At 35.8% G+C, this 21149-nt stretch overlaps 2 protein-coding genes across 5 annotated transcripts; one reads left to right on the forward strand and one right to left on the reverse strand.

Moving 5' to 3' along the window:
- Positions 1-2173: 2173 nt before the first annotated feature.
- On the forward strand, positions 2174-11354 carry LOC121803544. Of its 4 annotated transcripts, none has more exons than XR_006051062.1 (12): positions 2174-2327; positions 2577-2678; positions 3107-3226; positions 3904-4722; positions 5758-5839; positions 5925-5998; positions 6638-7508; positions 7592-7890; positions 8819-8925; positions 9796-9851; positions 10265-10417; positions 10589-10725. XR_006051062.1 is itself a non-coding variant. In XM_042203177.1 (12 exons), exons 1-12 carry the CDS (start codon positions 2286-2288, stop codon positions 10721-10723), a joined length of 2952 nt encoding a protein of 983 aa, XP_042059111.1. In that variant the 5' UTR covers positions 2174-2285; the 3' UTR covers positions 10724-11354. The 4 variants fall into 4 exon arrangements, 3 of the variants coding, with proteins under 3 accessions (XP_042059111.1, XP_042059112.1, XP_042059113.1); XM_042203177.1 differs by having other exon boundaries at positions 9704-9851; positions 10589-11354; XM_042203178.1 differs by lacking the exon at positions 10589-10725 and having other exon boundaries at positions 9704-9851; positions 10190-10402.
- Positions 11355-17603: 6249 nt separating this feature from the next.
- On the reverse strand, positions 17604-19881 carry LOC121803126 (protein LNK4-like). The gene is made up of 6 exons (XM_042202827.1): positions 19775-19881; positions 18793-19022; positions 18583-18715; positions 18360-18476; positions 18148-18287; positions 17604-18042 (listed from the first exon to the last, which is right to left on the reverse strand). Exons 2-6 carry the CDS (start codon positions 19017-19019, stop codon positions 17844-17846), a joined length of 816 nt encoding a protein of 271 aa, XP_042058761.1. The 5' UTR covers positions 19020-19022; positions 19775-19881; the 3' UTR covers positions 17604-17843.
- Positions 19882-21149: the final 1268 nt, after the last annotated feature.

The following is a 21149-nucleotide window of genomic DNA, read 5'->3' on the forward strand; positions in this document are numbered from 1 at the left end:
AAAAGTTCTGCTAAAGTTAGTAGCTCAATTTATTGATTCCATTAATTTTGATAAAGGATAATTAAGAACATTGTGATTTATTGACTTAATATTTATTCGAGTCTTATCACTAAAAAAAGTTGAATTACTGATGTAATTATGGACGGTGGCCAATTCCTTCTGATGGTACCAAAGGATAACAGTCGATGATTAAATTTATTAATTTTTTAGTGTATAGTTAACAATGAACTTAATAACTAATTAATTATACATATATAAGAGCGATTTCTAGACACATGTTGGGTTTTGTGGAAAAATTATTTTAGTTGAATTGTATTATGAGATTCGGTATAGATTTCGGTAAGGATAATGGCAAAATCGCTTATTACTACTACATTTTGTTATGTAATTTTATATCTCCAATTTCCAAACACAAAAAATTTTCCTGTCCGCGAAAATGTTACTCCATTTGGAAGGAATATCGTCTTCCAGGAAAAAAGACATTTTTAATTGAAACTGTTATTGGAGAAAAAATTACCTAATTCACCTTCATATATATATAGACGGGCAACGCCAAGGGTTCCGACTTCCGAGAAATAATTTGTTTATAGTACTACATCTCTCTATAAAAAAATAGTTTTATTTTTAAAATTTTGGTTGTCAACAAAAAGTAGTCTATTTTTATTTATGGTAAATTTCTTACTCAAATAACGAGAGTCTCCTAATCCACTAATAACAAATTTTTTTGTTGATTGATGTAGTATTCTCCTACGTTCCATGTTAATAGAGTCTCACGCCGGAATTTGCAGCTCCTTTTAATAAGGTCATGAATTAATAAATCCTAATAATAAACTAATTATTTCTAATTTAGATAGTAACTATAGTTATGAATTAATAATCCTCATTAACTATTTATTAAATTTTAATTAACTATAACAAATAATAAATTATATTCAATTTTTTATTTCCTAAAACGAGTTTCACGCTGCAGGCATGTACTATGTAGGAGTATGAATTATTAAAGCACCTTTTTTGGCATAAAGAGCTTTAAAAGCGTGAAACGGACATTGCGATAGAAAAATAGAATCCAAAATGGGGTCTTCGTTATTTACTTATGTCGGAAAAGTTATGCGAAGTACGTTTATGAGTTGATCGCGTCTGTATATTGAGATTAAATATATAATTTGATCAATTTATGAGATTGAATTTACAATTCAATTCTAGATGAATAATAATTAGTTATAGATAAACCCTCCAATTAAAATAATCTTACAATTTCATCTTAGATTATACCTCTGTACTATTTTATCTATAAAATTTAACATCGCCTTAACTTATTTAATTAATCTTTTGAATATTGCGAGAAATGAAAATTTATAGAAACTTTTGACAAGGAATACATGCACCGGCTGCAATTATACACAATCTGTCTGTTAAATAAGAGTTCCTACAATTTTTCTTTTTAATTTATCCAATAAAAATATTCCGTATTTTTTTTAGAAATCCCTGTCACAATAATATAAATATACTCTTATTATTTTCTCTTACCTCACTTAATACACAAAACAATATCTCATAAGATCTTGTATCATTAACCAAGTGTATCATCTATTATTGGACGAAGTGAGTGTCTAATAAAACTACTCTCTCTGTCTGTGAAATGTTGTCCTGTTTTGCCATTTTGGTCTATCGTGAAATGTTGTCCACTTTGTTTTTTTTTCATTTTTGGCAAATGGATCTCACTTTCCACTAACTCATTATACTCACATTCTATTATGAAACTAATATATAAATGTCGGGCCTACATTCCACTAACTTTTTCGACTCACTTTTCTTCACATTTCTTAAAATCCGCGCCGAGTCAAACATGAACAACATTTTGTGGATGGAAGGAGTATTTAATATATTTACCATCCACTAAATTTTAGTTACATCTATCATCTAGTGAGTAATTATATTTTACTATCCACTTAATTTTAATTAATTACATAATTTATATGAATAAAAATTGGATGTTGGGCTGGGCCTACATCCTCTTCTTTAATTTTTAAAAAATATTGCAAATTGTTACCTGATTCCCAGCCCATGATGGATGCCCTAGATTAATTATTTGGTTGGGCCTTCTTCCTCTTTTATTTATGTTTTCTAAATTCTTTCTGAAAATGAATATAATTTGTCCACTGGCGATGTTCAATACTTCAATTTCCCGGGAAACTATACCCTTGGCGCCAAAAAATCGCCACTGCCGGCGCCGGAATTGCACTTTTGGGAGGCCATACTAATCTGTCTTTCGCCTAAACTAATCTATGGGAAGATTAGCTGGTTTTCGCCCTCCACAATTCTCCGAGGTAAGATTTATTTATTTTCAATTGTTCCATTCCCATTTGCTTCGCCCCTGTAATCTATGTTTTTATTGTTCTCTGCGAAATTGTGATTTTTTTACTATATGGAATCGAATTCGTATTTCTATTTTTTTTATGATTAAGGACTAGTTCATGTTAAGGTCATGCGATCTGCTTCTTCCTAATCTGAGGGATTTCGCTTTGTCTTGGCTACTAATTATTCTACACTCACGGCTTATTTTGGGCATATGGCAGGAGGATACGTGGTTGCCTGTCTGGCTTCAGCAATGCAATGAGGAATGGTTGGATGCCGAGACGATGGAGGAAGATTACATTACATTTGAGAAGCGGGTTGAGGTATGGTGAAAGAAGAATTTCTCTTATATGTTTTGTTAAACTTCGTGCGGCATTTACTAGGTGTTTTCAACTTCGGAAGATGGCTGGTTTCTCATTTGGTCAATGCTAGCTCGAATTAGTTATATAGATCAACTTCTAAAATGGACATGTGAAGTGTATACTATTTGTTGAAGTTGCTGTTGCAATAGGGAAGTTTGACAGATCAGGCGGCAGTCAGTATTGAAATGGTGATACATGGACAGGAATGAAATGGTTTTGTTGCAACTTAAAAGAAGTAGTGTACGACCAATTTCAGCTTGTTGTTTCTGCTGGAGACAAATGCCAGATCTCTTTTACTTATGAAGTGAAAATTATTTATCTTATAGTATTCTACTAGAAAGCTTATGACTTATCTCTAGGAGCCATAATCTCATGAATGTATTTAACAGGAATTTAGAAACTTTAACAGTGGAGATTCTTTGAGGGACAAAGGTGGATGTAACATTGGTCAATTATTTATGTCTGGAACTGATAGTTCGCCCTTCAGTTGTGCTCACTCTGCTAATGATGTAAGTTTCTACTGGTAAATGGATTCAGTTCTCCTTTACCTTCCTTACAATAGATAGGTGGGGATTCGTCCGTGACTGTGAGTGTTATATATGCTCAATCTTATGTTCGAAATCTATTTAAAGAAAGTGGCAAAGAGGTTTACTTTGTATGCATTTAATGAGGAATGATGATCCTGCGCTGAAACTTTTATAGTTTTATTCTTCTATCCTTCCTCTATTTCTCTGTTATGGCATCTTGCATCATCATCATCATCATTAATTAGCCCTAAAAAGATGCATTCTTTTAGGCTACTTGAATAGGTTAGAAAATGTTAGGTACCTATCCCTTGTCTGGCTTAATCATGATGATAATAGAGTGTTTGTTCGTGATTCTAAATGTTCTAGACTGTAACTATGACTTGTATATAAGTCTGACATTATATTACTTTTCATACATAATGCTAAAATAGTGTTTGTGCTTATGAAGTTAAACATTGGTAACTATTGAACTGAGAAATCGTAATGTGGCTATCTTCCTCATATTGTCCCACAAGCTGTTGCACACTTTTTGACTGTATCCTAGGACCTTGTTCTTGGCCATTATTGTGAAATCTATGCTTTAGAGTACACTCTTTACCCAGTGGAAAACATATATTATGTACAGAATCTGGCTTACATTATGTCTTTTCTTTCTGAAGGTGGAACACTTTCGTCTTTGTCTGTCGTCAGATAGTGATTCAGAAAATGCAGTTCTAAGTAATGATGCATGTGAAACAGAGCCTAATTATCCTGTTGTGGCTCAACCTATTGGAACTTTAGAAGTTCAGAAGGATGCTAATTTAAGTACACATCCGGATGCTGGTGCAGTAAATTGCACTCTAATGGAAGAGTCGGAGAGGAGTGATAAAAAGGTCGAACTGCTGAAGTTTAATGACAATGTACATTTCTCTGAAGCTGCATCTGATGCCGTAGAGCTTTGTATTGCAGCATCTGAAGCACTGGTCATTAATGAATTAATCAACAGCGATTCACTTGAAAAATCTTCCTCAGCTTCAGCTATACTTGAAGCTTCTCTTAAGCTAAAGCAAGCACGGTTGGAAGTTTGGGAAAACACCTTTGCTGACTCATTTTCCTTGACAAGTGACATGGATAATTTATCTGACTTGGATGATGTAACTATGGAAATTGTGTATGAAGATGCTGGTATTCACTTCAGTGAGTTGCCTGGAAATGAGTTAAGTTTATCTCGAGTTAAGGATACTTTGGAATCTGAGCATAATAATGAAGTTGAACACAAGAATACTAGTGCTTCTGTTTGTGAAAATTCAGGTAACTATAATTTTGACAATGACATACAATTGAAAAAGGCTTTGAATGCCGTATATAGTGGCAGTGATGCACAAGAGATGGTAAATTGTAGTCTATCTTGTGATGTGGGCACTGATGCTGGCCACTGCAATGATTTTTCGAGGGATATTAAATTTCAGGAAAACTGCCTTCCTTCAGTTTCAGCAGAGGTTCGGAAGATTCTAATCCTTATTCAAATTTCTCCGTTGACAATTTTCCATCTATGTTTCAATAAACCATATGCATTGCATGTTAGACAGGTTATTGATTTGTAAAGTTCAGGGGAGCGCAATAGCACAGTAAAGCAATATGATATCAAAATGAGAATTCGTATACACAGGCTGTTCCCAAAAAAATTTTGCCTTAGCTTATTGTTGGCAAGATTCATATTAAACATTATTATGGTGTAACTGGCTTAGTTGTTTTGGTGAAACACCTCCGATGCACATGCACTTGGTGTAGCTGTAGCATTGAAAGTATCCTTGGAAATATAACTTATCCTGCCTCACAAGATCCAGATGACTTTTTCCTTTTCTCTTTTTGATCTGCAGCCACTGAAGAGTAGGTTTCGGTTTTGAGTAAATGTTTCCACTTCTGAAAATTTTGATGCATAGTATACATTAGCTTCTGCATTGCTATTTTATCCACTGGCTGCAGCTATCCTGGTTTTCCATGACAATCATCGGCATTGAGTTCCATAGTAACTTTATGCATTTTAGTTAGTAATTTGTTGATTGGCTCAAATGTTTGTTGAGGCTTAAATAAAACTGTACGCAATGAGCGGGAAGCATAGCATCTTCCTGATAACATCAAAGTTATGTGGTGATGTTTTAAATATATTTTGATTGCATTTGAGTTTTCCTTTTGCTTTAATGTGATTTAACCATTTATTAGATTTTGTTTTAATGTGATTTAACTATTTGAGTTCCATAGTAACTTTATGCATTTTAGTTAGTAATTTGTTGATTGGCTTGAATGTCTGTTGAGGCTTAAATAAAACTGTACGCACTGAGCGGGAAGCATAGCATCTTCCTGATAACATCAAAGTTCTGTGGTGATGTTTTAAATATATTTTGATTGCATTTGAGTTTTCCTTTTGTTTTAATGTGATTTAACTATTTATTAGATTTTCAAATGCTAATGTAAAACTTTCAGCACCTTTAGTTTTGTACAATGTACTAATTACTGTTTTGTCCAATCTTCAGGAAGTCAATACACTCATACCAGAAAGCAATCCAAATAAAAGTTATGTGAGCTCTTCTCCTATTATGTGTCTTCGAGATAGGGGTACAGTACTTTTTCCTATTCCCTCTCTTTTATTTCGTTTGAAAACAACTCCGAGCACAACTAGTCAATTCTCTTCTCTTTGCAGAAAACAATTATTGTAAACCAAATATAGTTCAACAAAGGTTCCAGAGCCGTTGGCTTGGTGGATGGTCAAGCAATGTAAGTAAATGTTGATGTTGCATTTTTGTCTCATCAAACTATTATTAATAAATTACGATTTCTGATACATGTATTAATTTGATAGAAAATTTCAATTGGAACAACTTTGCACAACCTTAAAGAAACCCTCTACTAAATGCTTTTTAGTTTAAGTGCTTTTTGGTTTAAATAATTTATTTAGCACGTAAGCACTTTGTGAACTTTGCCAGTATTCACTTAGTACCTTGTAATGTGTTTTACCATAAATAAATCGTCTGAGTTTCTCTTTCGGTGTTCCTTTAGTAACATGTATATGGTTTACTAGTAAAAAAAACTTAATAGAATTAGAACTACAAGCTCTTAATGACCTCAAGAAAAACATTAACTAATCTGAACTGAATTTCTCTTCCAGTATTCCTTTAGTAAAATACTTAATAGAATTAGAACTACAAGCTCTTAAAAACTTTAACTAATCTGAACTGAAAGTCTTAAGGCGTGCTTTGGTAAATTTGAAGCAACAATTTGGTAATAGGAGAGTGACAAGTCATCTATATTTTTTTCATAACGATTAGTGTGTTTGTTTATCTCTTCTTTTTATCTGTAAGGTAATTTTGACCTTTCCTCTTTTGCATTTCTTATAATGTACATCTATGTTTGCAGAATGAAGTGAAGTGTGCAACTATGAAATGCAGCATTCCAAAACCTTTTGTTGCTCAGACTAGCTTTTTGTCAGAATCTGCATATACTGCTCCAGATGTGAACTCATTTATCCAGAATCATGATAAACAGGCCTTAGTAGCTTCTCAGCTGAGCATACGCAGCGAAAATTTCTCTGGAGAAAATGATGTTATGTTGCTTTCTCAAGATGTAGGATCTTCAAGTGCATCCTTGGTGGACCCCCTTTGCTCAGTTGTGCCATCAAGTATTCCTGAAAATCTGTGTTCCTTACCAAATCTAAACTACGGAGACCCAGTTGTTCCTATTACAATTGAATCTAAGAAAGACAATGTGCTGGGTACTCCTTATTTTTACAATATGCCAGCTGAAGAAGAAAATAGTGCCAGGCAAACATCTGATAGCAATGTCTCAGAGGATAAAGTTTCTAGGCAATCAGCCTCTCTTAGGGATTATAGTGTGTTGTTGCCCAGCCACACTATGCTTTCTGGAAAAGATAGTCATCAGAAATGTTCATTTCTGAAAGAGGTGAAGGCTGGGGCTGAACTACAAATTCTAAATAAAGAAAACACTGCTCGAAGTCCGTCTCTTGTATTTACCCATAGAACAGAATCCCGCTTCCAGGATTCCATTTATTGTAGGCAAAATTTTGTTGAAGAAAATGCAATTGGGACAGCACAACCAGAAAGCTTGGTGAAGCACTTGCCCTATGATAAACTGCAGCCAAAGCTATTACGATGTGAAAATCAAAGTACCGAAAAGCAACCAACGCGGAAACGAGTTCACTTTTCTGAAAGGGAAACGAACATTCCAGACAACAAAAAAGTTCGGAAGTTGCAAACTGCATCAAAACCTTGTAAGTAAAACCCTGCCTTCCATGTGACTCATAAATTTGAGTAGCTGATAGTTTTATGTTAACGACTTTTAACATCTTTGCAGGCTATTCTACTAGATCTGGGAAAAGGTTAACTAGACCCAGTAATCATCTTGAGTCTAGAACTCAACAGATGGACAGATATTTAAGAGTGAACTTGGATAAGAAGAAAAAAAGGTTGATATTTCAGCATATGGAATTTTTGCTTACTGGATTCTCTCAGCAAAAGGAAAAGGAAATTGATGGTCTCATTAGAAAATATGGTGGCATAGTCCTCTCTCAAATTCCATCTGCAAACGCAAAGGGAAAGAGAAACTCTAGGTCCAAGTCTCGGGCCCTTCCAGTTGTTTTATGTTTAAAGAAGGTTAGAGCCGACTTTAATGTTTTTTTCAATCTTCCGCTGTATATAAAGAATGTATATATTTTTCTGCGCATATTTTTATCCCGTCATTTGGAAGGCTGCCCATAAAATATCAAGAAAAGAACAGTTTCAAAGGAAAAATATTCCGTTTGTAGATTAATCATTTCACTAGGAGTTGAGGAGGTAATTATTAGAGGAATTTCTCAATGCCGAACTCAATAAAACTGCAATTATAAGGATCATGACATACGAAAAGGCTCATAGCTTCTTATTAAATGTCTTTTCCTAAATGGCTTATAGGAATGTGTAGCTCATATTCCTGCATTGGAATTAGAAGAGGAGTTAGCGAAAGTTGAGTCTGATGAACTACGGACTCAGCACCTGGTTCTGTTTTGTTTCATCATCTTAGTTTCTCTACACTGGGAGTATTAGTATTTCTTTCTAATTACAAAGTTTAAGTAATAGTTTTGGGAGCAATGGCCACTATTTGAATGCAAAACTATTTTATTTTGTCTTTTTGACATTTAATTCGTGGCATACGAGCCTTCTTTGAAAGCGGAATATGTTCCTACATTAGGTATCTACTTGACAAAACCTGATATTGCCCTTCATAAATATTGAGCTGCATTTTACATTGTATTATAAATTTATTCTACACCTAAAAGATGGCTACTACTACCTCCGTCCTTTAAAAATATAAACTTTTTCCATTTTGGTCCGTTTAAAATTAGAAACTTTCTATTTAGGAAAGTTTTTTCTCTCTAATGCGGTGGAACCCATTATCCACTAACAATGCTTCAATCACTTTTTCTTTCTATCTCTCTCTTACTTTACCAATTGTGCATTAAAAATTTTAAAGGACGGAGATAGTAATTGCTAATATTCTCTTGCAGTGTGGAAATGTCTAATTCTTGTTCTTTTGCTATCTCAGATACAATCATTCAAGTTCCTGTATGGGTGTGCTGTGAATGGATATGTACTCAGAGTTAATTGGCTTATTGATTCCATTGCAGCAGGTTTTGTCGTGCAGCCAAACAGGTATGTTTGTGATATGTTGTTAAGAGTAATATTTTAGGTAAATAATTGAGCTTACCAAATAAAATTGAACATTTGATTGCTGCATCATCTATATGTATTTTTCTGATCCTGAAAGTAGTTTCTCCAGGAGAATTTATAGTACACGCATGATCAGCGAAGTAGCATCATCAAATTGACATAAAATATCTTACATGTTCTAAATTAGTAGGAAGCCTTCTGTGCACAAAAGAGATTTTGGGTAAAATAACATTGCTAATTTATTAGACAATTTTCTCAAAATGAGAAGGTATCTAGGTTCGTGTGCACTTTGACATTCCACAAATGGACACGTCGAGTGATTAAACATTTAATACTTAAGAGGTTTGCTTCAACTTTTGTTACAAACCTATGCATTCTGTACATTGCTTGAGAAGATACTCACTCACTTATCACCTATCAATGAATAACAGTGGACATAATTATGCTTTGTCCATCTTATTAAGCAGCATGCTATTTAGTATCCGATACCTTATCTTTATATCTACAGAAGGTTTTGCTTTTATCCTCTCCATTTAGGGTATAGGGTTTAGTGCTTTGGCTGTGTAACTAATAAACTTTTTGCATCTTTTTCCTCAATCTTAATCAATTTGACATGTATCCTATGAATTACTACGTGCCACCATCCCTTATTGTTAAGGTTCTTAACGTTTTTTCTTTTCTGAATTTGTTTATTGGTTTCTTTATTAATTTTCCTTTGGCTTTTTCCAGTTTATCATGTTCTGATGTTTCAAATTTTCAGGTACACGATCCTGTCCATGAATATTAGCAGAAATGACCAAGTTTATACAGCTGTCAAGTACAACATTCATTCTCTTGTCTTTAACAATCTAGGAGTCATGCTTCATGGAAAGACCAAATATTTTACAAACATTACTACTATTCTCAAGGTAAGATGCATATGCTTGTATACTTTTGAAACAATATGCATGCCAAAGAGCTTTGGATTCTTGTAATTTTTATGCTTTTGTTGCTGACGACATCCTGTGAAATTTGATGGTGGGATTGGGGAAGTAATTGCCTGAAATATATACTAAAGAACAACATTGCCTAGACAATTATATATTCATTCTTGATATCAGATTCCTTCATTTTTCTGTTTACTCATAGTACGTCCATAAGGTTTAAACATCATAAATATGTTCATCTTCATAATTTGGCAGTAATTTGAATGTTGGTTTATCTACTCATGTATGATAAGATGCTACCATTGTTTTTTTTTTTTTAGATACTATCTGGCTAGCTCATTTTCATGGCGGAAGACTCATGGCTCTATCCTTTATTTGATCTGTATCCTGGCCAGCATGGTGGTGGGCAGATTTTCAAAACTCTGCAAGGTTTGATACAGACTCTTGAGACTGGGAGAATTTCAATGGCTGTACTTGTTGCTGAGGAGGAGAGTTGTGCTTCTCGTCACTTGAGACAATGTGCCATGGACCAGAACATACATGTAACGGTTAGTTATTGATGCCATCAGTCTCATGCTGCAATGAACTCTCATTTGAATTGGAAATGAAAAGGACGGAATGGGAAATAAATGATCTAGTATCAACCGGGCATAAATATGCTAGAGAACATCTCTCCTGCCCACAGGGATAATGACACATGATTTTTGAATCTGATGCAGTCGGTTTACTGGATCATAAAGTGCTTATTTGCCGGACAACTTATTCCTTTGGAGGAGAAAGGGAATTCACGGCATTCGCCTGCTATTCAGCTTCAAAGGCACCTAGAACCCATGGAATTAAGTCAAGAAATATGATCTCTTCCGTTGTGAGGTCTTGTAGGTACGTCATTTTATTTTTTCGATTTGAATTAGTTGCAATAGTTGAAACATACACGTATGTTACATGTTTGAAGCTGATTACGTTTTATTTAGGCATTCTATATCAATAGATGAGCCTAATCCAGCTCTTATACAAACTTTATAAATTCTTGCTGCTTTAACTATTTGGAGTAATCTCAATATTTTTATTCTTCCCTTTCTCTATTACCAAAGAAATCAATGTCCATTTTCCTCTTACCTTCATAAGCGTCAAGGTTATCAAGTTATATAGTTTGTGCTTGAATTCTAACACCACAAGATTATAAGGATAGTCTAAATTATTATCCATTGTAACTTTTTAGCTTGAATTTTACAAATATAATAAATATATCATGGACTTGTCTCTCGTATTACTTGGAGCATTTACAATGAGGGGACGTCTGGACCGCCGATCGGTCGGCGGTTTGGCCGTCCCCCACTGCAGTTGGAGCACCAATCTATGGCGGCATGGAGAAGCCTGACATTCTGTCCACGCCCACCGCAATCGGCACCAATTGCAGCGCCGATGACTGTTTTATTTTAGTATTTTTTTTTCAAAATTCACACTATATGCCACTTCTCTAGTTTCATTTCATCCACACCCACTTCACAACACACTTCTCCCTTCTTTTTTTTCTCTCTACTCGAAATGAACGCCGGCCAGTCCTGACGATGAGATACGTGAGCTCTTAGAGCAAGCCATATTGGACTATACATTGCGCGTTGAGGAACAACAATAATGGGAAAAACAGCTTGGTCCCTAGGCCAATCCGGCAGCGATTCTTCCGTGAGCATGACGTGGCTGCCCGACGGCTGTACTCAGACTACTTTACCGAGGAGCCACGATGAGGTTCGACTGTTTTCCTTTGGCGTTTTAGAATGCGTGGAGATCTTTTCTTGCGCATTGTACTTGATTATAGTAGATATGAAATGGAAATTTATTTAATTTTTAAGAATCAAGAAATAAAAAAATATTCAAAAAACATAAGTAATCTAGCAATCAATAACATCATTACTTTAATTATTTTATTAATTATTTTTTTGAATGTAGAAAATTCAAACTGTACCAGTACATTATTAAATTACACATGAATCGCATCAATTCAAAAATTAAGAATGAATTGGCATTCATTAAATCTTATTAATTGGCAATCAGTCAACATTTAATCAGTCTCATTTCAAAATAAAATCTCAAATTTCACAACTAAATAAAACCTCTTCATTCTCAGCATCTATTCTCTTTCTCAAAGCTCTCTCTCTCCCCATTGTTGCCTCCCTTTTTTCGCCGATAGGTATAGCTTGTTGCCGCCTCCCCTCACTCACCTCTCTCGCTCTCTCTTCACATCTTCTACTTCTGTACTGCCACCACCGCTGTTACTTTCTTCAATTATGTCTTCCCATTTAGGGAGCAATGCACAGTTTCCTTGATTTTTTTTTCTAAGCTCCTCGTTTCTGCTTGCCCTACCACTCACTTGAGGAGATCATTCTCGAGCGGACGGTGAGAATGAAGTTGAATCTCGAGCAAATGGTGTGGTGTGGTGTGGTGTGGTGTGGTGTGGTGAGAACAGAGCGTTCACGATGTACAACGTTACCTGTAAGGGTTTTTTCTTTTTTTGTTCTAGAATAGAGATATCATTCCTTCAGTGTACTGAACTGTTTTTTTTCGGGTTTGGGAGAGACGCATGACCCTCATGCGTCTCCTTTTAATGAGACGCATGACGATTATGCGTCTTTCGTAAAGACGCATGAGGGTCACACGTCTCTCTTTTTTTCGTGTTTTTTAACGACGCATGAGGGTCATGCGTCTTAGGTAGAGACGCATCTCCCTCATGCGTCTTTTATTTTTTAAAATTTTAATAGACGACGCATGATGCTCATGCGTCTTAGGGAGAGACACATGATGCTCATGCGTCTTTAACTTGCTTAAATCAGTAGCAGGACGGCAGAATAGGCAGAATACGCGAGAGAAAGAGAGGCGGACAAAACTCAGCGATTTCCTCGATTTCTTGGCGATTCCCTTCATATTTCGGTAAGTTTCCTTCAATATTTCAACATTGCTCCCTTATTTGTTGTTTATTTGCATATTATTAGGGTTTTTGATAAATTTATTTTAAACTTACTAAATTAGGGTTTATTGAAAAAAATTGTCTTTAATTGTTGTTGGTTTGTATATATATTTTTGCAGAAATCATGTCAGTATTCGTGAGTTTATATTAGGGTGGTAGAATAGTTCAACTTACTCAAGTGGGCATTGGGTATGATCCACCTCGTGCGAGAGCCTCCATCGTATTGAATTCGTGCGTTTCATTCTCTGAATTAGTTGCAATGATATATGCTAAGATAAGGATAGATTCAAATCAACATTCCATCGATATATCATGGAGGCATTGTTTCTTGGGCACCGGTACGAGTTATGTATGTACCGGTACGAGTATCAAAAACTTTTTTGTTCTAGAATAGAACTTAGATTCCGTGTTTGTACTGAACTTTTTTTTTGTTCCGGGTTTGGGAGAGACGCATGACCCTCATGCGTCTCCTTTTAATGAGACGCATGACAATTATGTGTCTTTCATAAAGACGCATGAGGGTCATGCGTCTCTCTTTTTTTTCATTTTTTTTAACGACGCATGAGGGTCATGCGTCTTAGGTAGAGACGCATCTTCCTTATGCGTCTTTTATTTTTTTAAAATTTTAATAGATTGTAATGATTTTTTATGTCAAGTTTTTGATCTTGTACTTATAGATTACAAAGCTTGTGCTCCAAGTATTCTTGGGCACCAAGCTAATGTATTTCTTAACCTCCAAGATAATATATTTCTTATCCTCGCTTATACATTTCTTGATGTACAAGTTAATATCTTTTTCCTTTTTCTAACACTCCCCCTCAAATTGAGTAGTGAGATTTTCGATACTCAATTTGCGAAGAACATCTTCAAAGATTCTTGAGTTGAATGCCTTGGTTTGATTTATGCATTTCAACACTCCCCCTCAAGTTGAGTATCGAACTTTTTCGACACTTAACTTGCACAATCTCCACTTTGATAAATAGTTTATACTCATATTCAGGAGTCCTTCAATTTCATTGATAGTTTATGCTCATATCATGGAGCTTCTTGAATTCGTAATTGATAGTTTAGACTCGTGCCAAGAAGTTAGTTTTTTTTTCCTTCATTTAAAGTTTAGGCTCATTTCAGGGAGCTCTTCAATTTTTAGGACAGTTTTTTCTTTGTGTCAAGAGCCAACTTAGATAGTTTTTGCTCATGTCCAAGAGCCACTTAGATAGTTTTAGCTCATGTTCAGGAGTCATCTTAGATAGTTTTTGCTCGTATCCAGGAGCCGCTTAGATAGTTTTTGTTTGTATCTAGGAGCAATCTACATTTTTTTCTTACAGTTTTAACTCATGTCAAGGAGCTACTTCAAACAACTTTTTACTCTTGTCGAGGAGCTCATTCAGACAGTTTTGACTCGTGTCGAGGAGCTAACTCGTCTTTGGACTGAATTTAAGTTACAGCCTAGAGCTTAAGTTTGGGGCCATTCTCGGCCCATTTCTTTTCTTTGTTAAGCCTAAGGACACTAGACCCAAATTTGCTTCTTCTTTTTGGAAACCCTAACAATGAAGAAGAAATATCACAACCTCTCCTTCCGTTTCTCGCCCCCCGAGAACAACCTATCCTCCAGCGACAATGCTTTCGCCAACATCTTCTCTGGATTCGGTCAAGCAGCCATTTTGTTGGTTCCTCCTTTCTTGGTGGTTCCTCCATCAATGTCTCATTTCTCGAACAACCTGAGCTCTTTTCCTCTGGTCATTCCGGCCACTGCTTTCTTCTCCGGCCCTAGACAATCCACCGTCTCTTGTCCTCTTGTCAGTGACCGCTTCCACAGCCTTAGCTTTCCAGGGACAGTCTCTCCCCTGTGATGGCTTCCACTTTAGAAGCCAATATGACATGTCTCAATCTTCTCAGCGTTCCCGTATTGGCTCTTGGTGGTGTAAGGAGTTCCACCTACTTCACCATCATGCCTTCTTCTTTCTCTCCTCAGCTAACAACAGCTACCTCCAGCTTCTTCTCTTGGCATCAAATTTCTTTCAGCAGTGGCGGTTCTCTCCCCTTGGTAGATGATTCATACCCTTTTTGTTGGCATTCATTTCGCCATTTCCCTTCTTGCCTTATGTAGCTCTCCACTGTGTCGGTATAGTTGGTGATGAATCTTCTGGAAGTGTACTTCCTCTTCCCCTCCACCGGATGATTCTTTGACTGCTTCACCTCCTTCCCTGGCTTCCTTGTTGCCAGTCTCAGCAAGTCTCTCTAGGGTAATTCCGCCATCGATCCTTTTGCGTGGAAATCTCGACGCTCCATTGGTGTATGGGTTGCGCCTTTGCAGCTTTCTCGCCCTCTCACCGTCGGTCCTTAACTTGACTGTTGTTGTTTTCTCTTCACCCTTTCTCGACAAGAATGAACAAACCTACTATGGTCGTCTGACATCTTCCCTTTCTGAGTCTTTTCTAACTCTAGCGGCAACAGTTCTTCTAAGCCCTCTACAGTCGTCTCTTGTGGATTATTACTAAATCAACAACCTCCATTCCACCATTTGACAGTGTCTCTCCCCCTCAGACGATTCTGAGTTTGAACGTTCACACCTCTCCCGGTTGTTGGGCAGCGGCCATTCTATCACTGGCTCCTTTTCGACGGTCTTCTCTCCGGCTAGCTCAAACTCTTCTCCCTTCGGCGGGACTTTCCTCGGTTTGGAGAAGGAGAGATGAATTGTTCGGCAATGTACTTTCTCTCCTCCCGGACAATTCCTCGTTGACTACTCTGACCATCTCGACTGTGTACTCCGTTTCGGCGGGCTTCTCCTGGTTGGCCAGATAGGCAACTGGTTTCTTTTTCCAGCGACCTCCATGACCGACATTCTCGACGACGTGCTGCTCCTCTCGTCCATCACCATGTTGCTGATTTATGGTGTTTTTTGTTGTGGATTTAGTTTGCTGAGTTTTGTTGAGAGATTTGGTTTTTGTGACGAAATGGACACGGATCTGGCTTTCAAACACATATATTTGAAGTTTTTTTTTTTTGGAACAAACTAACGAACTGAGGATCGTTAGTGGCTCTGATACCATGTTGAAAAATAGAATTGAAATGCAGAAATGTAAATACTGAATTTAAAGAAGTAGAATAGCTTGAAAGACTACATTGTGATAGATGGCTTGATTATTTTCTTCGATAATATGACACCCTTATATAAGGCATTATAAAGCTTGTGCTCCAAGTATTCTTGGACACCAAGCTAATATATTTCTTATCCTCTAAGCTTATACATTTCTAGATCTACAAGTTAATATCTTTTTCCTTTTTCTAACACATAATTCCGAGACTCTTTTAAAGTTTAATCTAGTACTTTAATTTACGTTTGTTAACAGTTAAATTTATGTGGAGATCTCTATGTTTAATCACAGTTATATTTTTTATTTACAGAAAGAGAACGATGAGTTTGAAGTATAGATCTCTTTCTTTGTCTTTTTTATTCGTTGTAATTTAATTTAGCATCGGATATTAAGCATAATTATTCGTTGTAATTTAATTTAGCATCGGATATTAAGCATAATATTATTAAATCAATACACAGAAGCCTAGACCTCTTTAATCTTTATTACGCAAAATGTTAATACTTTATGTTTCATCACAATTATTGCTTATTTTCTTATTTGGTGAAAGAGAACAATGAGATTTATAATTTAAAGCTCTATTTTGTTTATAGGGAAAATTGTTATTTAGATAATAATTTTTGGTTGATTGTTCTTCCCATAACTTATAAAAGTAGCAAATTAAATTATAATCTTTGACATTTCTTAATTGTCTCACACAAATAAAATTTTGACCAAATTTGTTGTAATTTTTATAATTTTTGTCATTAAATCTTTATTATTTACATCATAATCATCTGAATTCGACCATCATAATAATTTGAATAATGCTAAACTTATCCAAAAGTTAACCAAAACAATGATTTAAATAACAAATTTCATCAAAATTTTAATTATGGATAATTGAGAAATGTGCAAAAGTTATGATTTAATTAGCTAATTTTATAAGTTATGGGATAGACCATGAAAAGTTATGATTTAAATGGTAATTTTTCTTTTAATGTAGTATAGATAGTATAAGAAATTTTAGTTATAATAATTAAAATTAAATCATTAATTTATGTGGATGCGATACTTTGTATGTCATAAATATAGTATTATAGACTTATAGGGAGTAGCATCTTACGCTTGCAATAATATTTTAGCACTAATAAAAATGCCCATTTACAATTACTGGGTTGGGATTCCAATACCCGCGTCCCAAAACGACACACCTAAGTCTATGTCAAGTAATTAATCATCTAGCTTATTGCATTTAAATTCCATTATACTAAATCATGTCAAACAAATCCCATTAAATGTCAATCTTCAGACTAAATCTTGTAATGATTATTAATGTTGGATATTGGATAGGGATGACAAATACATCCCCAACTTGGATTTGAATAACAATTAATAATCTTACAGAGTTGACACGAAATGTTCCAACTGTACCTCTTTTTTAAATGTGTCTAAAAAGAATTGTAATTATATTAGAGCAATTAATCAATTCTCAAGAAACCTTCCGGCCTGTACAAATCGCATATAATCTTCTCAACTAGAGAAAAAGATAACATTTTGTTCATTCCTCTCCTGTGATTTATGCTTAGCTAGTTGGTAGATATGGAAAGAATCAAAATAATAAAGTTTTCAATATTTATGATCCATCTCTTGTTACTTGATTTTGGTGTTTGTGATGAAAGTGGAAGGAACTCAGCGTTACCTCTCATATTCATATGCTTTAATAGGAATTTAAATCTCAACATTTGTATTTAATGTTGTAACATATAGTATGATTTTCCTTCCAACAAAACTGTATCTTCTTGAGTTATACAAAAGCAGAGCTCCCCTCCCATAAAACGAACCGAATATGAAAAAGAAATATTACCTATTTTCTTTACACCATGGCTTTGGAGGTCAAGTTTCGATAGGGAGAGGTCTTAGAAATGGTCGATCCATCTAATCGAATGTCGGGACCTCAGCGTCGCCTCCTGGCAGAGACAGAGCTGAGGAGCATGGATCGCACCAATACGAGTTGGCCTTGTATTCGACATCTGACGTTGTTGAAGTTGAATTGCACAACTGCATCGTGGTGAACAAGAGCGTAGCAACTGTTCTGTCGATGGATTTCATGTCCTCAGAGTTGGATTCATGAGACCTGGATGTTCATCATGATTATTTCACATCAAATGCAATAGTAGTGGTATTTTTTAGCAAATAAAGACATGATTGATATAGGTGCAAAAATGAATTTAATTTAAACCTGGATGGTCCAGCGCTAGACATTGATTTGCAGTTGTACATGTCTTGTTTTCCATTCTGGCTGCATTCTGTCTGGTATCTCGAGTTCTCTGCCAGGCGGTACAGAGAATCGCGAAAGCAAACTCTGGTCGTCTCGGCCAACTATCAAATTAATCAGCAGCATCTTCAATTAGTTTATACCACTTCCATGGAGATATCAGACTGGCAATTTACCTGCTGAGTCAAATTCTGTAGCTCCAGTAACGCAGATTCGTCCATGGATATATACTCCTTCGTATCTTCACATTGATCAGATTGTTGCTCGAACATGCGAATTTCAGCCTCCAGTTCCTGGAATGTCGAGTGCCAATATCAGTTAATTACTTGGATAATTGAGAGTTTATAAACCAAAGCATGAATGATCAGTTCACAAAGAGTGAACAGATTGGTAAGCAACCTGTTGGTGTGAAAAATGGGGTGTGCTTGTAGTGTCTCGGACATAATCACCAAAATCAAAGGTCATCGCGTCGTTCCAGCTTGAGGTTTGTGCGATATTCTCAGACCCCTCGCCCACTTTGAAAAGCGAGTCACTGCATAGACAACGGAGGATCAGGGCTTTGAATCTATGCACACATGAAGCAAATTAGAGGCTAAGTGATAGTAGTACAAGAAAATGTCATCAGCCTCTTGAATTTTGGGAAGATCCTTGAGATGAACATCCCAATCATCACTCTGCTGGCTAGACAAGATGATGGGGTGGTGGAGTTGCTCCACCTCTGACGATGAGTTGCAGTTTCCAACCCACGAAGGCCACCTATCGCCCCATGATCGAAGCCCCTCCTCATCTTCCGGGACTGTCACATCTTCGTTGCCTCTGCCATAGTACCACTCCATGGCCTGGTTTATGTATTACACACATGTCAAAAAACACGAGAGTACTCCCTCCGTCCCCTAAAAGCATTGCAATTCCTAAGGGACAGCGACAAAAGCTATCCGCAAGCCAAATTGTTTTCGTTTATTTCTCACTTATATGAAGTTAAAACCCAAGTAGACATATTCCATTCTCAAAGCAAATCCTAGCTCATGCATCTAATTATTTTTATACTACCTCCGTCCACAAAAATAGACTAATTTCACCATTTTGGACCGTCCACCAAAATTAGACCAATTCTAAATATAGAAACTTTTAAACAAATACAAATCATACACATCATTATAAATGTGGACCCCACAATTTACTAACACTACTTCCACCACTTTTTCCCTCCATCTTGCTCGCTTTACCAATTATGCATTAAAACTCGTGTCATTTACAATTTTGTCTATTTTTCGTGGGGAGAGGTAGTAGGTCAAAATTACATGAGTTTCTTTTTGCTCCAAGCAAGTAAACAGTGACTACAATCGGAATAACGAAGTGCCTAGATTTAGGCATGTACAAAAGATATCAAATCTAAACACTTTGTCAAACTCAATTTAGCATGACGATGAATTATTTCAGGCTGTGTAAGAAATAGTACAGAAATTAAAGCAAGAGCCCTCAAGCAGCGAAAAAACACTTAACTTTAATCAGATTAAGGCTGAGGTTTTTAAGTGAGGAGTTAATCATAAAACACAAACAAAATTCAAGTAGCCAAAGGATTAGGGATTACCAGTTCGTAATCTTTGTTAAATTGTGTGAAGCTTTCTTTCAAGGTCAGAAAACCTTAACAGTAACCTTTACAGTCTGAACTAAAAACAAAGCTTCTATTTATGGTTTTCTGTTCTGTCTCAACGGACATTTTTGCCCTTCCTTCGCTCAATATTAGTACTACTCAATTCTCTGTGCATATCTAATAAAGTAGTATCTCGCTCGTGCCAAGGTAATAGTTTTATTCACTCTCTCCGTTTAATAGATTATTTAGAGCATCTCCAATAGCACTGGACGTCAAATAGCCATCAAATAACCTTCACACTGCCACATCATCAGCACTACAATTCTCCTGCCACATCAGCTTGCCACATCAACTGGACATCAAATAGCCCCCACATAGCCTTCACACTACCTATCCACATCACTAATAACAATTATATAATTTAATTTACACTCGTATCAACATACGGAATTTAATTTACGAGACAAATACGGGAAATTCGAATAATACTATTAAAATTTAGAAAGTACATTAATTTAAAAAAAATACAATAATTTAAAAAAATTACAAAAATTAAAAAGTACAATTAAAAAAGTACAATATTTCTATATGGAAACATAAAACATTCAAGGATGTCTCTATAAAAGAGAGACAACCTAGAATGATTTTTGTCCCACATCGAATGTGAAACATAAAACATTCAAAGATGTCTCTATTAAAGAGAGACAACCTAGAATGATTTTTGTCCCACATCGAATGTGAAACATAAACATTCAAGGATGTCTCTATAAAAGAGAGACAACCTAGAATGATTTTTGTCCCACATCGAATGTGAAACATAAACATTCAAGGATGTCTCTATAAAAGAGAGACAACCTAGAATGATTTTTGTCCCACATCGAATGTGAAACATAAAACATTCAAGGATGTCTCTATAAAAGAGAGACAACCTAGAATGATTTTTGTCCCACATCGAATGTGAAACATAAAACATTCAAGGATGTCTCTATAAAAGAGAGACTACCTAGAGTGGTTTTTGTCCCACATCGAATGTGGAACATAAAACATTCAAGGATGTCTCTATAAAAGAGAGACTACCTAGAGTGGTTTTTGTCCCACATCGAATGTGGAACATAAAACATTCAAGGATGTCTCTATAAAAGAGAGACAACCTAGAATGGTTTCATAATTCGCAAGCCCATTAAATATATATGGGCTATTACGAATTTCTTGTATAAATTTATTTGTAAAAATTGTTTTTAAATATTAAAAAAAATTTAAATCCGACGCCGGTTTGGCGCCGATCCGGGACGCACAATGGCGCCCGTGAGGATCGGCGTCGGAACCGGCGTCAGCGCGGGAATCGGCATGGCGACGCCGATTTTGACGCCGA

Source organism: Salvia splendens, chromosome 5 (genome assembly GCF_004379255.2).
Source record: "Salvia splendens isolate huo1 chromosome 5, SspV2, whole genome shotgun sequence".
Lineage (NCBI taxonomy): Eukaryota > Viridiplantae > Streptophyta > Magnoliopsida > Lamiales > Lamiaceae > Salvia > Salvia splendens.